The sequence below is a fragment of the Anser anser genome (assembly GCF_964211835.1).
Source record: "Anser anser genome assembly, chromosome: 1".
NCBI lineage: Eukaryota > Metazoa > Chordata > Aves > Anseriformes > Anatidae > Anser > Anser anser.
Genome location: NC_139720.1, coordinates 12,695,642 through 12,717,097, shown reverse-complemented (window position 1 = coordinate 12,717,097; position 21,456 = coordinate 12,695,642). Strand labels below are relative to the sequence as shown.

Genomic DNA, 21,456 nt, shown 5'->3' with positions numbered 1-21,456 from the left:
AAGACTGTGAATAGCAGTGGCTGAGGAACCAGCACATTGACATTGCTGTTACTTCCATTACTGGTGGAACAATAACCTTTAACAAAGGTGTGGGAAGAAAGCAAGGATAGCAATATCTTTATTGCTAAATGTAAAAAAAATCTTGCTAAATGTAAAAAAAAAAAAAAAAAAAAAAAAGAGTCAGAACTCAGATTCCTCACTTCCTCAGCATTCCTTAGCAGATAGCAAGTTTCCTGACATTTCTGATAAAAACCCAACAGCACAGTGATACCAAGTCTCTGTCAGGCAGCAGCTTCCATGTTCAAAGAAATGAAATCCAAAATTGTTTTGTTTTGAAACCTGCCTGCTGGTAAAACCACTGTGTTGTGATCTGGTTAAAAGGGTGACCATGAGTCTTACATAGATTCACCCTTCCCTTTTTTTTTCCCCATGTCCAATGCATATCTCAAACCCTAGCATTTTGTTACGCAGTTGGTCAAAAAAAATCTTACAGGGGAAAATCTTCAGTTATATCACAGATGGGAACACCATCTTACACCCATGTTGCTTCACAGATCATAGTGTCATTGTGCTCAAGCTTTCAACTATGATACCCTACTGATATAATATGATATTTTGATTGCTTATTAAAGCCTCCTATGACTGTGATCATAGCTGCAGTGAACATAAATTGCACAACAACATGCAGTTCATCTCAAAAGAATAAATGAAAACTATTTTAAAAGCTTTGTTCATCATCTAACGATGCCTACCTAACAAACAAAAGGTACATGTGTAAGCTCAAATAGTTGTGAAACATATGATTTAAAGACCTTTATCAACAAAACACCTGCACTTTGATATCTCCAGATTATTAGAAACCATACTTTAGAAAGTGTGAAATGGATTGGGTATCAGGAAATGCAATCACTTTGCTGAACAGCACTTTTATAAATATTCTCACCTCAGATATCTTTTCTCCATTTACTATTATCATTTTTAGAAATCGCTTCAAATATTCATAGAAACCACGTTAGACGCCACAATCATTAGCCCAAGGTTCTCCAATTACTTTACATCAGAATTCTGTCAATCTTCACAAAAATGAAGACATTTGAGTCCAGAATTTATTCTAAGATATCGGGCTCAATTATAGAGTTATATATTTGAATGTATATTTCTGTCATGGATTCTTAATTTAGTTGAATTAATTGCCTCAGGAAAAAAATAATCAGTTTTATATCTATGCATTTTAAAGGACTTTTTTTTTCTATATGTCCCCATCACAATCTGTAGTTGCAGTAATCAACATCAGTGACACCTATGATGAATTTCAACATCTAAATTTAAATAAGTTGTAAGGGCACTCTTTTCCAGAGTAAAGAAATCCATATGAACAAGTTCCCCCATAACTAGCCCACACTTTAGATGGTTTTACAAATAGTTGTATTTGAGTGCTGGATCTGAGAATGCTAAACCATGAAAAACGGGGAAAATCTCCCATGCATCATATTAGGTAATATGAAAATATTAGGAAATATGAAGTTCATGTTACTAAAATCTCCTGAAATTCAGGAAGTCTGTTATATTGTTTATTCATTTATCAGCTACTTTAATTTTGCCCTAGGCAACCAAGTTGTATCTTAAACTTAAAATAGCAAGAAACATTGAGAATTAAATAGCTGATAGCCTTTTATTTATTTTATTTTATTTTATTTTATTTCATTTCATTTCATTTCATTTTTTTTCCTAAAAAAATAAATAAATCTATGTTCTAATTCTTTTTGACTTTTTAAAATATAAATTATTTATTAATCTCTTTGGCATTAGAAACATCATGCCAACTGTAATATAAGACTTTGGAGAAATTATAGAGTTTTAAAAATAATACTTTTCACAAGCTTCACACTTCCTACTTGCAAAGTCCTGGAGATTCCTACAGAATGAGCTAACGTTAAGGGTTTATTCCAACATACAACAATCTGGATCATTCCTCTGCAGCAACAGAAGAAAGAATAAAAGGAAATTTCCAGAAGAATCACTAGATACTATTCCACCAATATCATTTATTTTTTTTGTGTTTACATATTTGCTCCCTGTACTGTAACATGGGAAAAGGATCCTTCTCTGCTGCTTTGCTCCATCCACAGTGATCTGCCTCAGACTAGGAAATTCTCTGCATCTTCACAGTGACTCTGGCTACCACGAACTGTGTTTTCTGCAGAGGTAACATAAATACCAAACCAGTATTTCTTCTGTATTGTCTTGGTGAGAAATAGAAGGAAAATTATGTATGTGCCCTGGGACCAATGAGCAATCCGGGGAACAAGGAGAGAGGTGGTGCACAGTGACGGGGCTGTATGGACACAGGATGGCAGTCACCTGTAATCGTTTGCACCAGTGGAGATCCAAGTCAGATATGAAGATGAAAAATCTTCACCATAGAAGTGGTTAAGTATCAGGACAAGAGATCACATACGCTGTGGGATCTCCATCCTTCAACATTTTCTAAACTTTCAGCAGTGATCCAGTATCTTTAGATCTCTTCTGAAGTAGTTTCATTTATTTTGTTCGTTTTCACAGATTCCTTATTAGTAGTCCACAGATGCCTACGTCTCCATATGTCACACTGAAAACCCTTGTTTTGATGTTCTAATGAAAACAAAGTTTGATCAGACTTGACTTGCTTTGCTAAACTATCTTTTCTAAAGGCAGAAATTTTCCCTTAGTAGTCTGTGCTCTCTCTGCCTGTCTCTTTTTCTCTCCATTCACAATTTCCCCTTGAATAAACAGCCTATCAACTAATGAACGTCACAGATAATTTCTATGTAGTAGAATGAGACTTCTTCTCAGTCTATTTTCATGTAGGAAAACCGAGATATCTTTTTTCCCCTTAAAATACTGAAAAATTGGAAAAATCAGCTACTTGGCAATATTAGACAGGAATGAGGAATTCCTATCTAAGAGGTTTATCTTTCTTTATTAGAAAGATAAGGCATTTAAGTAGAAATTGATATGGAAAAATGTATACATTTATAGAGTGAGTTCAGAAATCTATGACTCGTTCTACTTATATGAAAGAACAGAGGAACCATTTTAATTACCTGTTTCCATTTTCCCATCTTGTGCTGCAGGCCCATCAGGAATTACACTCTTCACCTGAAGAAACTCATCTGGCTCATCCCCACCAATGATGGTAAATCCAAAACCCATGTTGCTTTTCTTAAGAGTTGTGCTGAGGAAAGTCCCCTTCAGCTGTGATGCATCACGGGTGAAGAGTGGTTTTTCTATATCAGTCAACACAAACAAGAAAGACAAAAATTCTGATCTAGTCCCAACACAGCAGGGACAGCAGATAACAATATCAGCTGGCAGTAGGTGACAATGTATGAAAACAGAGGAAATAAAGAGTGCAGGCATTCCAGAAAAAAATATATATATATATATTAGTGAGTTTTTATTTTAATACAAAGCTTAAAAAGGCTTTTTATCTATGGCAGATCTGCCACAAGTAGGGAGTTATAAATATTCTTTCATATTGGAAATACATTTAGAAGTGGATATTGTGTAGCTAAAATAATTACAACAGTAAAAATGATATGTGAGGTAATCTTAAAACCTCTTTCCTAACCTATAAATTCAGCTTTGTCTACAAAGTAATACATTCTGCACAATTTCCCTCCCACCCGCAATAAGAGAAATATCCCCTGTATATGTCATGCCATGTGTTTAAAGCCGGTGCTAAATATTAGCTATCTTTTCTCTCCAAGCACGTGCGATTCCATGCCTCATCTGGCCGCTGTGATGGTGGTGCCACCTTCGCATCCCCTTGCCAAGTGCCCCCGTGTACAGTGCAGGTTGCCAGGGGCTCCTGGTGCCTCGTTCCCATGCTTCGCTTTGTGAGGAAGGGTAGGAGGAAGGTGCAAAGGTGGTGGCTTCCACTTATCTTGCTAGGTCGGCAGTGGTCTGGTGGGGATGGTGGGACATACCGTACAGCCCGCATGTCCCGGTGGGGCCACGCTGGCACTGGGACAGATCGTTCACACTGCGGGACCGCTGCGGAGCGGGGTGCGCGTGGGCGAGTTTGGGCCTAGGCAGGGTTGATGAGGAGCTGTCTACTGTCACAAAGGAGAAGAAGCCTCATTCTCTGGCTGTAGCCTTATGTTTAAGTTCATTCGTCTCTACCAGTACTGTCTGCTGCTTACACAGCTCATTGTAAGCACATTAATTTTCACATTACCAAGAGGCTGTATTCTTGTAAACTCCTATAACACAGTGCCTGAGGCTTTTAACTTAATTGATGCTTTCTAGATGAGCTAGCTTAGAAACATACCAAACATCAATTAGCGGTAATTTAAAGAAAGTACAATTAATTATTTCAGTGTTGCCAACCTTGGGTGCTCAAGAGAGAGTCACACATTCCCAAGAATAGAAGTTATGAGTTTATTTAGAAAATTACTTTGGGGCTTTTATTGTGCTTTCTGTTTCTCAGCCTTTAGGAAACACTAGGGTCAACTTGTCACTTTTATCTGCAACTCTGGAGGTTAGAGTTTTTTTAGGTGGCTCCTGAGTCCCACAGCTCCAGGAGTTGGAACTTTTAGAGGAGAAAAAAGCTAGGAGGTAGGTGATAACATTGTGAGGACTGGCAACACTATTATGTCCATCAGACTAGGACAAAATCATTGTCATATAAGCAGGAGAGCAGGATCTTTCATCTTAACTAAGATAGGCTGACACGGTACTGTACCTCGGAAACCTTGGGCCTGCATAGGCTTTGTTCCAAGTTCTGCGTTGGGCATGTTATGCTGCTGTAGCTTCCTTTTTGCTTCTAGGACAGGGTTTTCAAATTGTGTTCTTCTATTTATGTGGCTGGAAAAAATTTGGTTTTGATTAAAAATTGGGTTCAGCTGGGGAAAATGATTATTTTCACAGTAGGATGTTGTATGTGACTTAGGTGCATGTGGTTAGATAGCGAAACAGTCATGAAACCCCAATGGGCCTGAGCATGTCCCTTATACTCCATATAATTTTGGTGGGGATGAGAAATGCACCATCTATGCGCATCACATAATGAACAGCACTGGAAAGTGCCCTATCATTTCAATATGTTGAACTCTGCTACAGGCAAATGGTTTTGATCTATGGGACTGCATATTAAATTGCAGTATTGCTGAAGCATGCTACAACAACAGTTTTTCATGTCTTTAGTACAAACATTGTTCTGTGCATGATTCAAGGGGACTGAACCAATTTTTTTTTCAGTATTATTGATTAGCTGCAAATAAAATTACTTAATCACTTACAGAAAATGTAAAGCCTGACACAGGCTTTTAATGAGTGTTTTAATGATCACTGCTTAAAAAGGAAATGTATGTAGCACAGGAAAGTGACTGAAAATGAATTATTTTTAATTCTATGTTATATATCTGCTAACCTGTACAGAAAAAAAATGGGATGTTGTAGAAACTAAGTCAGATGGTAGATTAGAACTATACATATAAACAATGAACTACAAGAGAAGTTAATGCTGTAGACTTTTTTTTTTTCTTGATATATTACGTTTCCTATAGCTGGTCAATTAGCACATCTCTGTCATTACACCACTAATTTTCTGCATTTTGTTTAGAAATACTATCTTAACTACTTACCGTAATCATACCTTAGATTTCAATTCTTTAATTTAAAGCATACATTTTACCAATCAATAAGAAATTCTACAATCCCTTGACATTTTCCACACTTTTTTTGAAGAAGGCAAAACGATTTATAGGTGGCACTGAACAACTCCACAAGATAGGATCACAACAGTATCACAGTTGAGAAAAAGGGTTTTATGCTGCAAATGTTGTCCCAGGGAAATAAATACATACGTAAAAAAGGTAAGTTCTCAAACATGTCTCTCCTTATTTGTTCTTACTGAGTTACTCTATATTGAGTTTTTCTGAAAATTCAATCCTGATCCTGGGCTTTAAGCACTTGGAGAGGTGACCTAGGAACTTTTGAAACTGAGATCCTAAACGGGGTTGAATTCCTTCTATTTATATTGAAACAACCTTTTATGCCCAAACATTAAGCACTTTTCAGGTCCCTCAGGATTTAGATCCTAACACTGCTTCAAACAAAATAAGTAGAATTGCCTCTAAGAAGGAGTTGAGAGAAAGCAGTAAGTCCTATGAGAGTGTAATACACTTGGAAAACAAGGATTCCTGCAATGAAAAGATTTTTGGTCATGTAAAAGTATATTTGATTTAATGACAGGGAAAATATGTGATAAAATCTGGAGTTGCTATTTTGTTAACGTGGCTATGTCTCATTCAAGTGGTTGCTAACTCACTCTCCTGTACTCTAAAATTTTGATTAATAGCTTTATAAATTTTATTATATGCTGCAGAAAGAGAAGATTCCTTTTGTTTCTTTCCTTCTTCAGACTGGCTGTTTAAGATCGCAGGCTTTGCTTTCCTAGTCTTTAAACCATGCTGTAATTGTCAGGGTCTTCATCACTTTTGTCTATTGCAAACCTAGAAATGTATGTTGGAAGGGAGAGAAACTTCATCAGTTAGAAAAGGAGGAAGACAAGACTTACATGCATTAAATGATCATAGGGCAGTTATGAACTACCGATACAGGCCTGAAAAAGGCAGTATTCGTGCTACTACCTATCATGTGACGTATTCCTGTACTATAAAGGAAGTACTATTTAGTTTTCTTTGCCATTAAAAAAGGAACATGTGAAATGTCATGTGAAATACTAGATAAAGTTCTGATCACCCAATCAAATAAAATGAATCCACAGCAAAGGTTTTACATGAAGACCAGTGAAAGAGAGTATCCTACGATAAAGCACCAAAGGAATTTTGATTTTTTATTTAAGTGGAATGAATGCTGATATATGATTTCATTCTATGAAAATATTTGGAAGTAAATAGTAGAATATATTAAAGGTGTCAGGATTTCAGTCTTGAAATCTGTAGTCTTCTTACAAGCAGAAGTGTGAAATTATGAAACAGCTTCCAATAGAAGATATGGGGTAAAATGTCTAGCTTGTTTTATGATGGCATTTGATAACGTTGAAAACAGGTTTGCTACATAGTATGTTGAGTTAGTTGCCAAAACAAAGGGATCAGGCACTATTTTAGAGGCTTTAAAGTGTCTTACCCCAGCTCTCAGCTGCCCTTCCAGAAGAGCATGGGTATCCCATAGCTTTTGTCCAATATAATGCAGACATAATGGCTATTTCAGATCACACTACATATCTGCATTTAGGACCTTGGAATATTCTTAGTGCCTTACTGTAACTGCAGGGCACATCTCAGTGCCCTATATTACAACTTACATGCGGTTCTTTGATTAAAAAAAGAGGGATTTTAGCCAATACAGGATGTGGCCATAGCTCATGGAACATCCTGTGGTACTGACATGACAGCTAGAATCTCTTATCAGCTCCCTCTTAGCAGTTTCTAGTTGCAGTTTAAGTTGCAGTATAGTTTATTTAGACAGAAATGTCTTCACTAATGGCTATCTTGAAAGTGGCCTTTTTGTCCTAACATATCAGACAGGAAGACTAACAGAGATATGAGGCACCTCAGGGTGTCAATGCAATCTTAATAATTCTTAACTCCAATTGATTCCTATATTTTGACTGTTTTATAGTAGTGCCAGTTCAAAAGCACAATGTGAAAATTCCAACAAACTCATACAACTACATTAAATATTAAGTCCAAAAGGAGTTAGAGAAAAGAAAATTATATAGAAAATCGGTCCTTTTTATCAGTCAGTTACACTGGATTTATGCTCCTAGACCGATGAGACAAGAAGCACCTCCCAATCAAGCAATTTTAAGCATTCTACAGCTCCACGGCTAAATCAGAAAAATTGCTACTGATGAGTTTAGCTGAGAACGAAGTTATTAAGCTAAGTAGTTCCCTTGAAAGGACATTCTAGCCTTTCATCTAGCTCCTTCAACTGCATACAAAATAGGTATTACTAACCTAGGCCTTAATAAGACAATCTAAATGTCAGTTTTAGAGATGGTTACAAATAAGTGCTTTGGTGTTTAAAATAGATTTTAGATGTGATCCAAAAGATGTATAGCTCATTACCCACAGTATGTAATTCAGTGAGCATTTCTTTCTTCGCTTGAAAATTTTCTAAATACCTAAAGTTTCTCTTCTGATGCTGTCTAGTGCTCTTCTTACCTAAACATTCCATCTCCCCTCTTCTCCTAACTGAAGTCCATAATGAAAACAGAGGGCTGCATGTGATCCCAGAGGTAGGCACTCTTGGAGTACACCTAATACACATCAGTGAGATAAGACTTCTCAAGAAATTGCAGAAACTTTTTTTCTTTTTTTTAATAAGACAGATCTGGAGAAAACTGAGAAAGATGTTGCTATCTAAATGTTGTTTTTTCTACCATTACCATTTTCTTTTCTTTTTTTTTTTTGTTTGTTCCTGATTCGACTTTTCTTCATTTATTTTATAAAATAAATATTAAAAATAAAAGACTAATGCAAAAATAAAAATAAAACTCACTTCTTTTAGTGCTGTAGTGACAATATAGAAGAATCATGCTGCCTTTTGTTTGCTTTCTGGCCCCCAAATACTTGAATATCTCTCTGCAGAGAAGAAGGGGCAGTCAATGCTACTGACCCTTGTTAGCCCAGAGTATGCTAGCTGGGGACAACTCCTAGGTGGTAGGATTTGGTTTGGGGCTGCATTTAGCTGCAAGGTTGAAATCGTGACATTTGTGTTACAAGGAGGTATGGTCACCACAAAATATCACATAAGACATAGGCACCATTCTGCCAGCTCGTCACTGAATGTGGCCAGGCTAAGTTTTTTTATGATGGTGTTTCACATTAGATGTGCTTAAGACAATTGATATACTTTCTGTAGAAATTTACATGCTTTAATGTAGATTTAAGTATGCAGATTTTAGTTGATGGCCATGATATTCTCAGCCCTGCCACAATGGTAGCACATCTAAGCATATGCACCAGGAGGAGGATTCTAACCTATTCATTTTCTCAGCTATTTTAATGTACAGTTGTTTATTAGTAGTTTGTGGCCTAAAACCCACCAAAGTAATTTTGAGGATCAGAATGCTTAAAAGACAGACATTCTGATGCATAATTTGTTACTCAGTCCTCTTTACATTCATATTTTTTTCATTTATGATTATTTTATAACAACTACAAAAAGAAAAAACTCCTGAAAGAAGTTTTTCTATTTGAGCAGTGGCAGGTGTTGTCAGAAATCATAAGTGAAGGAGGTATATTTTTCCAGAATAAATACCTGTATGGACAATTTAGCTGTTCTATTAAGGAGGCCATGTCAGGAAATTGAACTTTGTGTTGTAGTTAATCATCCTTAAAGGGGGAAATAATCTTTTGGCAATTAGAATGCTGAAAGACCCAATGCACTCTAATAACCACATTCTCTCTGTAGCCTTGCACAGCTAAGTGCTGCTAGTTCTTAGTTTATAAATTAAGAGAAAATCGCATGAAAGTTAACCCACGTATAGCAAACACTTCTCATTTGTGTCAAATGTCTACACCTTACAAATCAAGCTTGGATTCGCATAACAAGGCAAATGAAAATTTTAATAATGTCTTGAACTTACATTCATGCTTGATTTATGAGAGGAAGTTATACCAGGGACCTTATTTTATAACAGAATTTGCAAATATGGTGTGATAAGTCGTTTTAAACTTTGATAGCCTTCGAGGTTTTGTTCGTTTGCTTGATTTTAGCTGCTTCTTTGGTCACGGGATACTGGAGATGAACGTCTGACCCTTGTAAGGTGAAACTTAATCTCTCAACTGCATTGTTCTTCCTTACAAATTTCCCATGGGATACAAATTTTTCAGTGAGCGGAGTACAAGCCCTTCTTTTGCTGACAGCTTTAAAAACCTGCATATAAAGTTGGACTGGACTTGAATGTGTGAAAGTTCATAACCTAGCTTTCCATGGTTTACTCACTTTTATGATATAATTAAGAGAGTTTGTTGTTATCTGATTTTATCTAGCTAAAAATGAACTCATCTGTTGAATACTGGTAATAAAAACGGTGTAACTGCCACTTTTTAGAATGAAAAATTGGAAGCAATTTTTGTTTCAAACTTACTGAGCTCAAACAGCAAATTAAAGTACAACTACATTTTACTGACTATAAAACTCCTTATGAACTTAGAACTGCTGCAGTTTTAATGCCATCCTGTGAACATCCATTCCACTTCTAAAAACCTCTGAGCCTACAGTAAGTTTGATATATTTTTTCACAAATCTTGTCTGTGGTAGGATGAATAAACTTGGCAGTAACAGCCTTGAAATATATAATCACATAATAACATCTGGGCCAGGTGCCTTGCGTCTGTTTACCTGTGGATGGACATGAAATGGAGATGAACATTTGCTCCTTTTCTTGACTATGCAGGGGAAGTGTGAGCCTCACCAGAGCCAAAATGCCTTGGGCTGCACTAACAACAAAGTGGGGCTCAGTAAGAGATTAATACACAGAAGTTGCACAACACCTGTTACTCACCAAAATACACTGAAAACCACCGGGACAGAAGACTCTTACTCACACCCAGCAGCTGCATAATTGTATTTGCAGAAATCTTCAGGGAAGGATTAAGTACAAAAAGATACGTGAACTCCAACCCCTAACTACTCTGGGGCATCGTAAAAGATCTCAGGCATAAAGAGAGTAATTTGATGCCGTTACTTAGGGAGTTCAAAAACTTACCTTTTGGTTGAGAGAAATAGGAATCTGAATTGACTAAGCTGACTTGGGCCGAGCAGGAGAACAGATTGGGCTGCTGGCTTTTTCACCTGAGGGCAAGGAACCATACAGGGGGAAAAAGCAGCAGAGCGGATGCTATGGCATTTGGAGAATGCGACAGAAGGACTCAGTGGGGCAGTGGCCAGACACAGTTTCCATTTGTTTGTTTGCTTTGAATGAGGGCTAGGGAAAGTGATTGGGCACTTACAAGCTGCTACTGTTATAACAATGAAGAAAGGGTATCTTAGAGCTACCTCTTCTAACCCTCCTGAAATAAGATTTTTTGTTGTTGTTGCTTTGGTGATCTCTCTATCCAGCTCTACCCTGTGCTATTAACTGCTACATATTCTGAGGTCTGGAAAATCTACAGCTCCATTATCTGTCCAGAGTGGTCCTGCAAAGTGTTGGTATAGATTCAAGAGACCAAGAGAACGATGTGACACACAAACTAATACTTTCTATTTTGTGTGAAATCTCTAGAGTAAATGTACTGCTTTGTGTTAGGATCTGAAACTGAGATTTAGGTCAGGTACCATCCTCTGTAAAGATCTCTCTTCTATAATAAAAGGAAGTAATAGACAGATCTTTCTCAATGCAAATAGTCTTTAAATGTGCTATCTGCACAGAGATGGGGAGTGCCTTTTTCAATCCTCTGCTAAATACTTTGAGTGGCCTTTGATAGGAGAGAAGAGTGGGAGTAAAAACTGACCACTCTGAGAGGGTATCACAATTTCAATCTACATTCACTTTACATAAATCTGATTGACTGTGTTAATCTAAAAAGCTTAGAAAATCATCTATCTGATCTACCTATTTTATGTAGTAACTAGCTGGAACAGGTTCTACCTATCAGTCAAAAAAGAAAAAGCTTTCTACTACCCTTTGCAAAGAGGAGTAAGAATGGCTTTCTTTCCTGTTCCACGACTAAAATAAAATATGAAAAATGAAAGCAGTGATTGTGCTGTGAAAATAAAAAATATATATTCTCTTATTTTCAGGTGCACTTTTAAGTACAGAATAAAACACAACATACAAAGAATTTTACAATGCTGAATATAAATAACCTGCCTTCTGGTACAAACAGTGAAGATCTGATTTGCAGAAGGGAAGGACAACCCAGAAAGGGATCTTAGCTAAAATGATTATGCTTTGCTTTTATTCATTGATTAACAAGATCTGTGCCTCACTGGATATCCAAACCTTATACAGACTATACAGCAATATTTCTTAAATGAATACAATCTTTGTACAAGTATCAACTGGACTGTTACCATGAAATCACACCCTTGAGAAACAAAGTGATTGAATGACTGAATCACTGATTTGAGACACACTGGATACATTTGGCCACATTAACTGTATTGATGACTGAGAATTCCTGGTATACTTTCATTTTAACATGTCAAGTAATTGTACCCATGTCTTGCCAGCTAAGCACAGCAGAGGATACTAGTATTAGGTTATGACATATTAACAGCAACTTAATATTGAACTTGGGAACTTACTCAACATAATAAGTGCCATAAATGGGATCATCAATTTTCTCCCAGCCATATGGAAGCTCTGAAAAACAAAGAGTTATCTGTCTCAGTAAATGAATTACAGAATGCTAAGATTTCTGATAGTGAAATAGTGGATCTTTGCTAGGTGTTGAGGGAAATAACTGGATAGTGAATTCAGATAAAATCAACAAATCAAATGCAAAATATTGAACACACTCCATGGTGGCCACAAGTAGTAGTAACTTGAAAACTGGCATGCAAACAAAGATCTCAGTCTTGAGAACAACACATTTGACTGAACAACTTCACTGTTCCAACAGCTGTGCCAGCCAACAACAGTAGCATATCTTGTATGACATCACTGCTGGAGAAAGAGGGGGTATTCTGTTTTTTCAAATAGGTGTACACACAAACACACAAATACAAGTGCTTTGCTTTTTGAGCTCTTTTTTTTTTTTTCATTGCTGTGAATCCTAGAAAAAATTGGTCTCGAACAAATGAAAAGAGTTTGACTCCTGTCTCTTTAATTATATTAAGTACGTCTAAATGTTCCTGAGAGATTTGTCATATTTATCTTACTGTCATGGCAATTCCATGGCCTCCAAAGGCATGCTGCTGCAAAGCTTAGCTCTGCATCTGGGACATCACAGTACATAGAAGTAAACGGAAACACAAACTGAAATAAGATATTTTCAGCAACTTTCAGCTTTAGAAGTAATTGAATTTTACAGAAATAGAGAAGACACCTAAAACACTCAGGTATTAACAATTAAAATATTAAATACGTTGATTTAATGAGCTTGAAAGTAAATCTGTATTAATGTACAAGCAAACACGCATAAATGAATGTACATCCATAAACATATTTTATTATCACTCACACTGAACACTTAAAATTATTACAACACCAACAGAATTTCACCTAGGGTTTAAAAAGCACCAGACGGTTGCGACAAATATCTCACTCAACATGAAGAGAATAAAAACCTCAGTGCCAGATGGAGGAAACGTGCAAAAAGATGGACATTCCCATCAGGCACAGGTATTGATTTCTATGCAGTTAAGGACTGGCACAATATAGAATCACATAATCACAGAATCATAGGGGTTGGAAGGGACCTCGAAAGATCATCGGGTCCAACCCCCCTGCCAAAGCAGGTTCCCTGGAGCAGGTTGCCCAGGTAGGCGTCCAGACGGGCCTTGAGTATCTCCAGAGCAGGAGACTCCACAACCTCCCTGGGCAGCCTGTTCCAGTGCTCCGTCACCCTCACCGTGAAGAAGTTCTTTCGCATGTTGGTGTGGAACTTCCTGTGCTCTATCTTGTGGCCATTACCCCTTGTCCTGTCCCCACAAACCACTGAAAAGAGGTTGGCCAAATCCCTCTGTCTCCCACACCTCAGGTATTTATAAACATTGATAAGATCCCCTCTCAGTCTTCTCTTCTCCAGGCTGAACAGACTCAGGTCTCTCAGCCTTTCTTCATAGGGAAGATGCTCCAGGCCCCGTGTCATCTTTGTGGCCCTCCGCTGGACTCTTTCCAGGAGATCCCTGTCTTTTTTGTACTCGTGAGCCCAGAACTGGACACAGTACTCCAGGTGAGGCCTGACCAGGGCAGAGTAGAGGGGGAGGATCACCTCCCTTGACCTGCTGGTCATGCTCCTTTTAATGCACGCCAGGATCCCATTGGCCCTCTTGGCCACCGGGGCACACTGCTGGCTCATGACCAACCTGTCGTCCACCAGGACCCCCAGGTCCTTCTCCTCAGAGCTCCTCTCCAGCAGGTCGGCCCCAGCCTGTACTGATACGTCCGGTTGTTCCTTCCCAGGTGCAGGACTCTACACTTGCTCTTATTAAACCTCATTTGGTTTCTTCCTGCCAATCTCTCCAGCTGGTCCAGGTCTCGCTGAATGGCAGCACAGCCTTCTGGCATGTCAGCCACTCCTCCCAGCTTTGTGTCATCAGCGTACTTGCTGAGGGCAGACACTATTCCCTCATCAAGGTCGTCGATGAAGATGTTGAACAAGACCGGACCCAGCACCGACCCCTGGGGAACACCACTAGTCACAGGGATATATATATTATATATATGTATGGATATATATTCCACTGTATACACGGAATGGTACTGAGATTCTACAAAGAAATTTGATTCTGGAATTCCTTATCTCGATATTTCTTCCTTTGAATTATAACTCAGTTATACTTTTAAAGTCACTTTTTGGAGACTGTAAGAGTATAAAAGAGTAAGAGTACGAAACAAGACAGACCAGAGTATGAAACAAGACAGACCAGACCTGATGTAACTCATGCTGAGCATGGCCATTAAACTGGCCATAAAGAAGTGCTCCTGGATGACATATATATATATATATTTTTTTTTTTTCCAGTGACAATGTGAATTGACAATTACTGATGTGCTGTAAAAAGCTAAATAAGAAAGTAAGGAACTCCACAAATTTGGAACGTAAAGTTCAAGGACTTCCTTAACATTGATACTCACTTTTTTCTATTATGCTCAGAATATTGTTAGCACTGAAATCTTCACAAACCTGCACTCTGAACTGCTTTCATCGGGGTTGCTTTGTTATTGTCAGTTCATAGGAATAAATGCTGCATAAGTTATTTAAACAGGCAACAATCACAGAATGGTTGAGGTAGGAAAGGACCTCTGGGGGTCATCTGGTCCAACCCCTCCGCTGAAGGATGGGTCACCTAGAGCAGGTTGCCCAGGTCTGTGTCCAGTTGGCTTTTGAATACATCTAAGGATGAAGCCTCACCAACCTCTCTGGACAACATCTTCAAGTGTTTGATTACTCACAGAGTAAGTCTTTTCTTACATTTAAGAATGATTTAATATATTTCAGTTTGTGCCCTTTAAAATTTATCATGTCACTGGACACCACTGAAAAGAGTCTGGCTCTGTCCTCTTTGCACCCTCCTTTCAGATACTCATAGATATTGATGGGATTCCCCTGCACCTTCTCTTCTGAAGGCTGAACAGTAAGAGCTTCCTCAGCCTTTCCTCATAGGAAACGTGCTCCAGCCTCTTCATCATTTTCATGGCCCTTTGTTGGACTCTCTCTATTATGTCCATGTCTCGTACTGGGGAGCTCAGAACTAGACACGGTTCTCCCATTGTGGCCTCATCAGTGCTGAGCAGAAAGGAAGGATCACCTCTCTAGACCTGCTGGCGATGTTATGCTGACTGCTGCCCAGGAGGCTGGTGAACTGCTTTTCTGCAAGGACACATTGCTGGCTCATGGTCAAGTCACTGAGCATTAGAAAGTCTTGGTGGTCCTGTTTCCAGACCTGCCCAGAACTTCAGTAAAATCTGTAGGAAACTGCCTCTACACTGGTTCTCATAGAGTCCTGTACATCCTGGGACTAATCCATAAGATGTAATTCATAAATATTCAAAAAGAAAGATGCTGATGCACAAATCTGTACTGCCCCTGTAGTAAGTTTCATTCCTAGTGCATTCCTCTTCATGATTTAATATGAAAAATATGATGATGCTTTTACCAAATCCTATGACATGGAATAAATACAAAGTATTATTTTAAATACTATATGCACATTTTATTTTAATGTAATATTGCAAGGCTTTCTTCATCTAATTAACTTCATGTTGTTTTCATGTCTGGCAATCTAAAATTACTTTCCCTTAGAGAAAAGTGCAACTGACACCAATAAATTCCATACATACTCAAAAATACACAAGCATGTACACTGACACACTTATACATATGTATGCATACATCCCTTTCCCAAAGTGAGTTAGTGGATGGAGCTTTTTTCAACAATGAAACTAAAAATATAAAGATGTTTTGCAAAAACATCTTTGTAGGTATTACCTTTCTGTAAATATATAAAGTACACAGATGCAGAGGATATATTTTATTTTAAATATTCATGAAAATATGAAATAATTTGAGGAATTACTATTAACCTGTTGGTCTATTTTTCCCAAAAGTAATAATGCATAACATCGTAACAGTCAGTATGGACTGAAAGAACTATTGAGAATGCAAATGGCAAATCCCATTTTCTAGTGTAAAAGTCTGTAAAAATTTAATGAATTGGAGAAACTGTGGAGAACCCACTTTTAAATGCATGGGTGGAACCACTGATTATCTAACATCATAAAACAGTCATGGGTTCAGAAAAAAGGAAATAAAAAATACCTTGGTGTACCATGATAAACTCCATGTAAGGCTATGCTCGGATTTTATTTTTTTCCTTTTGAGAAGTAGCCTGTAAACTATGTTTAATTAAAATTCTGTGTAGAGCAGTAAAATAAAATAGCTAGAACACAAACCCCAAGCCTTCTCCTGAAGTATTGCAGATAAGGTTAGTGGAGTGTCGTTTACTACAGGGCTTCTGCTGAAAGAATCTTCTGCTACATTTGCTTTCAGAAGCAGTGTGATTATTTTTCATGAGATTAAATAGTGGCATCTATTCCATTTTTCACTATTGAAATGAAAGATTACAGGACAGGAATACTTTAATGCTTCATCAAATAGGAAGCTAAGTGTTTGCCAAATTGGGGGTGAGGGCACTGCAGTTTCTCTTTTTCAGTTCACTGTGCCCAATGATGATCATTAGGGATGAGAGTTAACAGTAAACATTTATAAAAGAGAATTGTTATAAAACACTTTTGAAGGAGATTACTGTTGGCCATCATGATTTGAATTGGGAAGGGAGATGTAAATTATAGCTTTCTCTGATATTCATTTGATAGCACTAGCACAGAGTGTTCATGTATAATTTCTGCAGCCAACAGTTTCATGGTTACTATGTTATGTATGAAGTCTTCATTTTCATGAGCTTAACACTTGTGTCATTCGTGTCTTTCAATTCTATTGATCCCAGAAGAATTTCTCTGCATAGCAAAATTTTTTTTTTTCTCTTCAGTATCTGATATTGCATTCACAAATATCTCCTCATATCATCTGGTGGAGGCCCTGTTCAGGAACATTTGTAAAATCACCATTTAAAAATCAGTAATAGGTTGTGCTGCATTTGGCAATGCTGATACTACAAGTGGATGGAAAGGCATGTATGTATGCTCCAGATTTCACATTGCATAGTTTATCCTTTACCAGAGAAGAAGAATCTAGCTAGCACTGCAACAGTCATCCAAAAAAAGATCAAAAAGGCACAGCTGACACTCAGATACTTTGCTCAGTATGTATCTGGGCAGGCTTTTAAATGCAGAGTGAGCTGCATTTCTAAAAGTTAAATGCCCAGTGGTAACAAAGGTCCTTGCAAGAATGAAAGAAGGAAGGAAAGTAAGAAGGAAAAAACGAAAGGAAAAATTAATGTAAACTCAAGCAGGTCATTTTAATAATCAATGGCAGTGCCTTCTCATCACAGCCTGCTTATGCTAATTGTCCAGATGCTCTTATTCTGCATTCTGAAAGCTGTTGTACTTCAGAATGATTTTTGATGGTGCCACTTAATCTTCTCTGGGGATGGAGGAAGGAATACATTTTGGATCTCGATGTGCCAAGATGAAAAAAAAAAACACCATATTAACCAGGATTAATTTTTCTGAAGTTTATGTATTACTAACCACATTAGAGAGTCATAAAAGCCTCTCAAGATTTCAGAACAACAACCAGCATTGTGTCACTACCCTACTGATACACTGGAAAGAAAGAAGAGAGCATATTTCTTGAATTGGCTACAATCAAAATATTTGTACAGTAAAAAAGAGTATAGTATGAAAGAAAAAAAAAAAGAAAATATAACACCCACTGTTATTGAAACTGCTGTCAATAAGGATGTGGAAGCTGTCACAGTCAGCATGAGGTTGGGTCATTTGCCTTGTTAACACCCATGCACAGGTCAGGAATCCTTTTCTAACCTAAATTTGAGACTTTTCAGAAAAATACATTATCTTTCCACTCTACAGCCCATTTTTTTCCTTCCTTTTGCTTCTTTCTTCTTTGTTCTTTCTACCTATTTCAAATTCTTTTTTTCTCTTTTTTTTTTGCCTTTTCATGTCAATTACCTCCTGCAGAGAGCATCATATGTGTTGGGTTAGAAATTACAAAACAGTGCAGCTCTGCAGCCCACTGCAGTTGCACAGTGTTCCAGTTTCCTGAAGAGAGAAAGTCTTTGCAAATATGTATCTGCAAGTCTAAACCAGCGGTCCTCACTGCTTGGATTACACAAAAAGATTTTATCTGCAATACCCTAAGGCACAGCACACAGATTACCAGGGAACAGAATCTGCTCAGGACATGCTGTGCTGCTGCCTCATGAGCAGAGGGTCGGATTAGCATCTGTCTACACTGCCCAGCTGATACGTGAAGTAGTCACAGTAGTTGCGCTGTTGTCCCTGAACACTTCCGTTGAGTTTGCCATAAGAAAATGGAAGATAAATTGCTCACTGAAAGTTGGTACTTAACCTACTATTCACAAACCCATTGGAATTCTTGTAGGCCACCTAGTTGCATAACATATGGGAACTCCAAAAACCAGCCAACCACCAACAAAAACCACTTATATGCTAGATGCTATAGTAAAATCTTTCATAGCACTTCAACAGGTTCCTCCACTTAGCCATGTTTCAAGTGTCACTGGATAATGCAATTGCTAAGATGGACTTCTCTATGCTAGTACACAAAACAAAAGCTATGAACGAAAATAAATTAGATAAAAAAGTCAGAACAGGTCAGTATCTCAGTAAGAATAACAGACAGGATGAATAACTTCAACTGAATAGCAAAAACAAATTCACTCTTTCTATCATGAAAGACCTGGAAAACTAAGGGAAATGTACCAACTCCAAGCCCTGCCATGTAAGCTCAACTGCAATTAAACTTGTGTTCGCCAACTGCCATTCTCATACCAGCAAATTTCACAATGTCATCACTGTTTATGTTCAGTCTGTAATCACAAACCATTCATGTGCAATTTGTTCTCATGAGTAAAATGATGTTATGCATAAATTCTTCTTGCACAATGGAAACAAATGTCTAAGTAACATTCATATCTGATAAACGCATCTTCTCCCTTCTGTGCAGCTTATTGTGACATGCTACAGCCTTAATTATGCAGAATGCAGACTACTAAATATTACTCTCAATTCAACAATATTTCCTCCCAGCATTGTTACCACGTGAAATATTGCCAACAGTGGGGATATTTTTAACATTAGCTGTAACTGATCCCTCTGACATGCAGATTTGCACAATGATTAAGATTTGCATTAATACAGTGAAAAAATAACAACTGAATTACTGTGTTGTAACAATCAAAAAAGACGTCATAAAGTGTTTGTTAGCTATTAATTAAAAAAAAAAAACAACTGAAAAATAATTAAGGGAAAAATGCCTTATATGTTGAGAATTTAGCTAGGTTATTATTATGATTATTGTAAGCAGTCCCTGACTGAGATGGCTTCCTTAATAAAGTGTGAATAAAAAACTCCATTCTCAAAAAATTATCGGGCAATAGCTGCAGCTGGACAGAGTACTGTGTTGAGTTTACATGGCAAGGTTTTGGCAGTGGGTGTGCTGCATGGATGGCCTCTGTGAGCAGAGCCCAGAAGCATCCCCAAGCTACGTAAGAGCCAGTTCCAGCTAGCTCCAAAAAGGACCTGCTGCTGGCCTGAGGCAAAAAGTGATGTTGGTTGGGCCTCTGTGAGAGCAGACTGAGAAAGAAAAAGCTGCTGTGCTGGGGGAGAGGAGTGAGAAAATGTAGAGAGAAACTAGGCGACACCAAAGTCAGTGAAGAAGGAGGGCAGGAGGTGCTGCAGGCACTGGAGCAGAAGGTACCCTGCAGCTGGTGGAGAGGCCCATGGTGGAGCAGATACTTATGCCATGGCCCATGGAAGATCCTACAAGAGCAAGTGGATGTGGCCTGAGGAAGGCTGCATGCTATGGAGACCCCATGCAGGAGCAGGCTCATGGCAGGAACTGTGGCCCATTCCTTCCATGAGAGAGGAGCCCACAGTAGAGATGGTGATCTGGCAGGTGCATGCCCCTGAGCTGCTTGAGAGGGGAGAAAGTAGATTAAAGTTGAGCCCAAGAAGAAGAGGTGTTTAGGGGAAGGTGTTTTAGTTTGTTCTTTGAGTTCTCATTGCCCTACTTTGGTATTGATTGGTAGTAAATTACATGAATCTTCCCCAAGCTGAGTCTGTTTTGCTCATGACAGTAACTGGTGAGCAATTTCCCTGTCCTTACCTCAACCCATGAGTTATTCCACTGTATTTTCTCCACCTGTCCTGCTGAGGAGGGGGAGAGAGAGAGAGGACTTGGAAGCACCTGATGCCCAGCTAAGGTCAACCCACCACAAGTACTCTCCATGGATCTTTTCAAGAGAAAGCTCAGAGTTTCTACTAAAAGATTCCAAACAAACTACAAAATGCTGTTTTCAATGTATTTAGAAGTAATAATTTAAGGAAAGCAGAAACACTTACCGAAAGGTATTTATTATTAAAACTTCCATCAAATCTGTTATTTATTTATTTATTTATTTTTCCTTTGTCTTTACTCCTGCATTATTTGTGCTGAATATTTGGTTTGTATCATAGGCCTTTTAGGGAGAGAGCTTAAAACAATTCCTTGTTGGTCTCAAAGTTCCCAATGAAGTGACTTGTGCTTTGCTAGGGAATATAAGACCACTAGGAACATGGAAAAATCTCATGTTTTATCTACAAGTCCTTGACCAAGAAATTGGATGCAGTCTTCCACAGCATAATTAAACAGTATATTCCTTAGCTTCCAAGAACAGTTGGGAAGCATTTTCTCAATGTTATGTTACATTATCTCGTTTTTAATATAACAAAGGAGGTAGATCTAAATGGAGTCATTGCCACCCTTAGCCTCACAGCTCCTAGCTCTAAACTAGCTAATTCAGGCACTACTAGGAGTAAAGTCACTTCAGCATGAATCTTGGTGCAGAACGCAAACCTGTCACAGAAGCTCAGCACATCCCTCAGTGGCTACTCACATGTGTGCTGACGAGTTGCAATGGCATCGCCAGCTGGTTCAAAGTTCAGACATGCACATAAAAGAGACTGTCACAGGCACACTCATTCCACCAAGAGAAAAGGAGCCCCAAGTGCAATCAACTTCACACCATGTTATCAATTTGTATTCGTGAAGTTCAGAGTATTGGCTCTACTCCATACACAACTCCAAAGTGGGAGATTCTACCTTTGAAACTGATTTGATTAAC

The 21,456-nt window shown here is 38.1% G+C and overlaps 1 protein-coding gene across 16 annotated transcripts in view; it reads right to left on the bottom strand.

Annotated features, from left to right (window-relative positions):
* MAGI2 (membrane associated guanylate kinase, WW and PDZ domain containing 2) overlaps positions 1-21,456 on the bottom strand; it is a 773,420-nt gene that overhangs the window by 155,338 nt on the left and 596,626 nt on the right. For 10 of the 16 annotated variants that reach the window (XM_083811053.1, XM_083811055.1, XM_083811064.1 and 7 more), the window contains 3 exons: positions 12,268-12,325; positions 4,727-4,848; positions 3,084-3,266 (listed from right to left, as the gene is read on the bottom strand). In XM_083811053.1, the coding sequence (XP_083667179.1) occupies positions 3,084-3,266; positions 4,727-4,848; positions 12,268-12,325 (363 nt within the window). Of the gene's footprint in view, positions 1-3,083; positions 3,267-3,968; positions 4,098-4,726; positions 4,849-12,267; positions 12,326-21,456 lie in introns of all 16 variants that reach the window. The other 6 variants (XM_083811051.1, XM_083811061.1, XM_083811062.1 and 3 more) reach the window with 1 other exon arrangement.